Source organism: Cyprinus carpio, chromosome A21, assembly GCF_018340385.1.
Source record: "Cyprinus carpio isolate SPL01 chromosome A21, ASM1834038v1, whole genome shotgun sequence".
Taxonomy (NCBI): domain Eukaryota; kingdom Metazoa; phylum Chordata; class Actinopteri; order Cypriniformes; family Cyprinidae; genus Cyprinus; species Cyprinus carpio.
In genome coordinates this window covers 322501-330000 of record NC_056592.1, presented here as the reverse complement: position 1 = coordinate 330000, position 7500 = coordinate 322501, and the positions used below count along the sequence as shown (strand labels likewise).

Here is a 7500-nt window from a genome sequence, read left to right as displayed (position 1 = left end):
CCGTCTCTACAGCGAAGCACAAACACACTTCAGACTGATGAAGACACAGACGACAGTCGACTGACCAGAACTGACCCTGAGAGGAGCCGACGTCCCCGGACTGGACAGAGATCGAGCTTCATCATGTCAAACTAAAACTGTGCTCACCCTCAGATCATCAGAGATCAGGATGAGTTTGTTTCTGAGAAATGCAGCACTGCATCAGTGTCTCATCAATGGATGCTCTGCAGTGAATGGGTGCCGTCAGAATGAGAGTCCAAACAGCTGATAAAAACATCACAATAATCCACAAGTAATCCACAGCACTCCAGTCCATCAGTGAACATCTGGAGAAGACAGAAGATGAAACCTATCCAGCATTAAGATTTTTTTAACTCAAATACATAGAGTCTATAATCCATAATAACACTTCCTGCAGTGACAGTGAGCTGAAGATCTCAATCAGGAGTGTTTGTTTAGAGACGTGGAAAGCTTAGTGTTGGGGAACCTCTGCATGACGGGACAAAACTGATACCAACAAATCTGAAGTTGTTATTAGTTAGATATTGAACACTAAAATCAAATGAGAGTCCATCAGCAAACACTACTGCAGACGAGAGATGAAACCGTGTCCACACTCCTGATGAAACCTCTGTTCTGTGAGGAGCTTGTTTTTTAATTTAATCAATCACCCCTCAAAAAAAACAAAAACAACTCCCTCCCTCAAACACTGACCTGACAGACACCAGCTCGGCCTCGTCTCGCTGGAAACATCTGAGTCTGTTCAGTCCACACCAGAAACTCCCTTTAAACAAATCAATTACTCGTTTACTCACCTTCATGTGGATTCAGTCATCTTCACACACCTCATGATGAACAATAAACTACACCATTATGAACCTACTGTATCACATTCCTAACATTTACCATGAAACCTTGTCACAGCTTCAGCTGCTGCTTCTGGTGTCAGATCTTGAGTGTAATCAGCTTCAGCTCGTGTTAAATCTGGAGTGATTTTGATCAAGTAAAGGTCAGAATAACTGCAGTAATATCTCCAGATGAACTCTTACTGGACTGAAGCAGCTCAGCTTTACTTGATTCTCCATCAATCATGTTTTAGAGTCTCAAATCTGATCATCAGGATCTTTTGAGGAGCGTTTGTTTCCAGAAGCTTTACTTTTCACTTTCCTCAGTGGAGGAAATCATCTCCAGAACATCTCACATCTTCTGAGGAGCCTTTATTTCTTCATCTCTCAATCACTGCATTATATGTTTGGAGCATTTACATCTCATCTCATTACTGGAGATATAGAGCACAGACTCATATTTAGATCAGTTTATGTCAGTATCTGCTGCACTGTTATAAAGATCTCACTCGTTTACATTTCATCTCTCTTTTCGGCAGGGTAGAAAAGAATAATTCATATTTTAAAATGGGGAGTTAGTTTTGAGTTCTGAAACTTGCAGAATGTTTTTATTGTAGAGAAAACATGTTTATGTGTAAATATCAAAAACAGTTTGATTCTGTTTCATGATCCCTTTAAATGGGGGGCTATAATCTCACACACACACACACACACACACACACACACAAGAACACACACACACACACACACACACACACACACACACTCTCTCTCATACACACACACACACAAACACACACACACACACACAGAGCAAGAATCAAGCAGAGGATGAAAATATTCACTAAGCTTCATGATTGTTTATAAGCGTCTCATCACTGACGCTCTTCAGCTCATTCATGACTCAGTTCTGTTTGCATCACTAGCTCTCGTCCTCATTCCCAGGGTCCCCAGGCTCCGGTGGTTTCAGGGTCACAGTGTGGGTCGTCGGGGGGATAGACGATGGGTACGGCCTGCTTCTGGTACTGCTGCAGGCGTCTGAGCAGGAAGGACACCACCTCCGGCCGCTGATGGGACACCTCCTCACGCTCCTCGGGATCCTTCTCGATGTCGAACAGCATCACCTGCTTCAGCGGCTCCGACGCCTCCAGCGGACGCCCACCAGGGGGCGCAAACCACAGAGGACAACCTGAGAGAAACCATGAGCTCCTGTCACACCATCACACACAAACATCCGCTGGTGTGCCAAAAAAACACACATTAGCTGATAACATGAGGCAGAGTTACAGCATCAGTAAACACTTTCCATCGTGTACAGATTCAGCGTTTCTGAACTTGATGAAGGTACATGTAAGACTGTTTAAAGACCTTCTTAAAACCAAGAAAATTGATTCAATAATCTTCCTCAGAGAATGGCTGTCAAAAGCAAAAGTGCAATGAAATGCACAGGTTTAGTGTGAAAGTGTGACAGCTCAGAATTAGTAAGAAACCAGAATTTCATCAAGCAGATAAGATGCAGTGTTGGAAAAGAATGACCTTCAACACGGGGCAGTTAAAGATGACCGTTACCTGGGTAACCGGTGAGAAGCTTCCAGTTCTTGTAACGAATGGCGGCGTGAACTGAGATGTTAAACTCTGCGTGAGAGCCAAGAGCGGTGGGCCGAGGCGCTGACGAGCGCAAAGACTCCTCCAGAAACTCACCCGACACCTCCTCTCCAGGACCTGAAGGAGACACAGAGGAAGAACAGCTCAGGTGCGTCTGCTGTTAAACCGGATTCTGGTCTGCGTGTGCACCGGTCTCTGACTCACATGGAGCGGTGTCCACATACAGCGGGTCGATGTTGTGCAGAAGCTCGACTCGAGGAGACGCTTTGCCGCGACTGAAATACACAAACACACACACTGCAGTCACAGCTCATCTGATCATTCGGATCAAGCGTGACGGATGATGATGATGATGAAGAGCAGCTCACTCTCACCTGATAGCGTCCCACACGTTGAACCCGTCCAGAGGTTTGGTTCCGTTCGTCGACGCCCCGGCCAGACCCACAATCGTAGGCAGCCAATCAGAGACGTGGATGAGCTCTCGACTGACAGCTCCAGGCTGCTCTATGAGTGGGCCGCTCACAAAAGCCACGCCCCTGACTCCGCCCTCCCACAGAGACCACTTCCTGCCACGCAGAGGCCAGTTATTTCCTCCTGTCAGGGTCTGACCTCCGTTATCTGAGGAAACAGCGCCACCTTATGACGGATCATGCTTTCTGTCCGTGCCAGTTTAAGACTTTTAAAGAGCAGGCAAAGACAGGTTTAAAAGTACAGTCATCTGCCCTGGCTTGTTTTTGCTGTTGACATTGAAAATAAAGCATTGGTTTTTCTGAGGGTTAAATGAGTTCGTACATTTTTTGGCTGCCGTTTGCAAATATTTTACATATTTTAGGTTTGGACATATTTGCTGGTTCTCTTTTACTGTACTCGCCATGTTTTGATGCATTTCCTGTTGCACTGTTCTCCCGGCTGGGAAACTGGTTTTATAGTTTTATAATTTTGTGCTGTCATGATCATTAAGGAGGTAAAAATGGTCCTTATCGACACTGGTTGTCATGGTGATAAAATTCTATCACATTCTTTCAGCATTAAATGTTTGGGCCGGGATTTTCTTAAAGAGTGTTTGAGCTGAAAACCATCGACTCAATCTGGCAACCCTGAAAACAAGACTTCATATTTTGATTTTACTTCTCAAGTAAATGTATCTTGATTTAAGGATGTTTAGATATTTGTACTGGAAGACAAGATGAAAGTACTGAGGAAGATATTCATTTTTTGCAACATTTAATGCCAGGACTTCATGAAATTAAGACTTTTGGCTCAGATTTGCGGAAGAGTCCTTTTTGTTCCACAAAACTCATTCATAAGGACTGATCATGCACCTTTACTCTCTGACATGATGTGGAATACATAATTTGATCCTCCTTTCAATACTGTCTAAATTATTAACAGCCACCATAAGAGCACCAACAACAGTTCATTAAAATATTGACTCTTATAAAATACACTGAGCTCCAATCACATGAGTCCTGATAATAAACACAGGTCTCCCGGGAAGAAGGAGAGATTGTGAGTCTCCTGGCTAAACAAAGGATCTCAGTACCTGTTGAGAAAATGAGGACGGTGTTGTTCCAGAGCCCTGAGTCCTGCAGCGCTCGGCTGATGTTGCCCACCGCCTCGTCCATGGCCGAGACCATCCCTGCGTACTCGCGCCGCCGCTGGTCCTTGATGAAGCAACAGCCTGCAGACCCACATACAGGAAAAACGCAAGCAACACAAAACCGCCTGCAACAACACAAACACAAAAAAACCACAGAAACAAAAAATAAAACCTAATAAGACCAGAGACAGGAGGAACCTGCAGCGACACGCCTGGGGTGTCTTTAGAAGGCATTTGTAAATCATCTTCCTCTGAACAGTGTGTTTCTCAGCCTCTTTCTGCTCTTCTGGTTCTTCATGTTTCATCCCTGTTTCTAGTGGGACGGCATGAATTTCCCATTTTCAACAGTTTTCCTATGCCATATCAAAACATGTGCACCTTATTCTTCTGAGCAGAACAGCGAGTGATCAGATTAATATGATCTTATCCACCTAACTTTTCCTGTAAGAGGTCATTTGTAAATGATGAGTCTGGCTTCCAGTCTCATCCACTTCCAGCTCGTTTCTTACCGTGTCTTCTTATTATCTTAATGTGTTGTCTTCATTCTAAACACACTGGGTGTGTACAGCTTGCTTCTGCACTGACAAATAATGAGAATACTTTTAGTTTTTTTATAATTGGGTTTATTTTTCATTCTTATTTTAATTTCACTTAAAGTTTTAGTAATTTAGTTGTGTGCTTTTGTCATTTCTACTATTATTTTTTAATGTCTGTATAGTTTTTGTTCAGTTTTTGTTATTTTAGCACATCGAATTAAACTAAATGAAACATTAACTAGCTAAGCTCAGTTTAAACTTAATGTTTATTTTACTTCAAATTTTTACAATTTTAGTTTTAGTTAATAATACCCCTGGTGGTTAAAAGCATGCAGCGTAGTAAACATGAATGAAGACAGATGGCTGAAAAGTGTTTAAATCTTAATAGCTGAGGGGGTCTAAATATTCAAATAAACGTGTGTGTGTGTGTGTGTGTGTACTTTCTCAGGTGTGTGTCGTGTGATGATGTCCGTGGCTCTCTGGGTGAAGAGTTCAGTGGAGTAGAGTCCAGTGTAATTCACAGCTGCGTCCTCGCCGTCTCGCAGGTCCAGAGCGCAGCGCGTCACGTTCAGAGGAGTGATGAAACTGCACCTGGTATGATTGAAGTAGTCCTCCGAACCCGTCAGGTAACCTGCAGACACACACAAGGACACGCGTGTCACACGATCCAGCTGATGACTCGTCTGTTCCCTCGTGACTCTGGGGCTGAAGCACCTACCGAAGAAGCTGCTGAATCCTCGGCGCGTGGGCAGACAGGCCTTCCTGAACATGCCCAGATGCCACTTGCCCACCATGTGTGTGTGGTAGCCAGCGTCCTGCAGCAGCTCGGGCAGCAGCTTCTCGTCCAGAGGAACACAGTAGGGCTGACACGGCCAGATGATCTGGTGCTGCAGACCCGTGTGAATCTGACACACACACATCAGACAACACTGATCACACACTCCTGACACCATGCAGATACCACGGTATTCCCACAGGAGGCGTTTCCAACAATACCATGGTAAAACTGGACAGGTTTGGACACACGTCAACACAGGCTCATGTGTATTAATAATAAAAAAATCAAAAAAAAAACAAATCATAAAAAAAAACAAAATCCAATCCCTTCTTTACCACACACATAAAAAACAGCAGGAAATTAATTAGATGTTACACTCTAATAAATGCTGGGTTATTTCAACCCAACTTTGGGTCCAATTTGGACTAACCCAACTTTTGGGTTAAAATTTAATATAAAAATGTAACCCTACGGTTGGGTTAGTCCATATTTGACCCAAAGTTGGGTTGAAACAACCCAGTGTTTATTAGAATGTACATTCTCAGTAGGGTTCAACTGCAGTCACTGTACTTACTTCACTCCTTTTATGGTATAATTGGAGAAATACTGTACGTGTTTTACTGTACAACTGTTATGTGATACATACTTTAATTGTTAAATATGAATATGACCAATGTGTTGTACAGTACCACGGTAAATACATACATGCACGTTTATTTCACACTGAAAATGCACTAATAAAACTATTTAGAGCTGTCTTATGAACTTTATTCCATTTGACTTCTACTTCCTTAAATTCAAACCTCACGTCTCACACCACAGATCACATCCAGGAACTGAATTCAGTTCGGTTTGCAGCTCGTTACTGGTGTATTCCGGTGTTGCCAGGTGCGCGGTTTTCCCGCTGAATCGGCTACTGTGACACTCACTGTTACAATGTTACCGCGGCTTGTTTTTCATGTCCGCGGTGTAAAGCGACCACGATAACGCGGTATTTAACCCCTGGAATGCGAATTATACCAGGCGAACCCCGACAAAAAACGTGCATTTTACCGATTTTTAAGCAGGGTCGGGTTTTGTTGTGACAACCTGGCACCCCGGGTGTATTCTGACCTGGTAGCGGCCGGTCATCAGCTGGTTCCGGGACGGAGTGCACAGCGGCTGGACGTAGTAGTTCTCCAGCCGAACCCCGCGCTCGGACAGGTGGTCCAGATGAGGAGTCCGGATCTCAGAGCCGTGGTAGCCCACATCATTCCAGCCGAAATCATCTGCCAAAATCAACACGACATTCGGCGGTTTGGCCGCGACACTTGAGACAGAAACGAGCAGAAAACACAGCGCGAGCTTCCTCACAGTCATTCTGAGCTTGAGTCAGACGCGGAAGAGTCGCTCACGAACACACGACTCATCTGAACAATTCCTGTCACACACTGAAATAAAACAGAAGTCAGAACTGGGATAAACTCCTCAGTCTCAGCTCATTAATATTACTTCCGTTACGCTGACGTTCCTTCAATGGCGAGGGCCTGGTTATGAATATTAATGAGTCATGTGACGTCCGCCGTCATATGACGTAATTAATATTCATGAACGAAGTTTTCCGTCTTCTTAGCCCTTCTGTTATGTGCAATTTTCAACCATGTTTTTAAAGCGTCGGGTCAAATTGATCCCAAATATTTAAATATATCTATAAATTACTCAAATTGTTATTTTTATTTATTACACTTTACCTACCTGATAATACATTTTAAGGACAAAACATAACTTTTTGTTTTTTATATATTTATTTGCTTCATTTACACACACAAAAAAAACCATCGTCCTGTTGTTTCTGAGCTTTATTTCTCTAAATCACTCACATCATGCAGACATTGCACCTCAGTCACAGTGTATCTTGTGGTCATTTTTCTTTAGACAGAGAAGGACAGACAAATGTCCACACAAGGACAGAAAACCTGAAATGTTTGACATTATGGGGACATTTAGTCGGTCCCCATGAGGAAAACAGTTTTTTTTAATGTAAAAATGTACACAGTATCAAAATTATGTCTATGGAAAGTCCCCATATAATATGGAAAACCAACAATAATTTTTGATAGATGCTTGTAAAAATGTGTGTACAGTGTTTGTAAACAC

The 7500-nt window shown here is 43.2% G+C and overlaps 1 protein-coding gene across 1 annotated transcript; it reads right to left on the bottom strand.

Moving 5' to 3' along the window:
- Positions 1-1639: 1639 nt before the first annotated feature.
- arsb (arylsulfatase B) lies at positions 1640-6889 on the bottom strand. Its single transcript, XM_042778481.1, has 8 exons — positions 6478-6889; positions 5305-5491; positions 5027-5217; positions 3994-4222; positions 2825-3068; positions 2655-2725; positions 2415-2567; positions 1640-2034 (listed from the first exon to the last, which is right to left on the bottom strand). Exons 1-8 carry the CDS (start codon positions 6721-6723, stop codon positions 1781-1783), a joined length of 1575 nt encoding a protein of 524 aa, XP_042634415.1. The 5' UTR covers positions 6724-6889; the 3' UTR covers positions 1640-1780.
- Between the last annotated feature and the right edge of the window lie 611 nt (positions 6890-7500).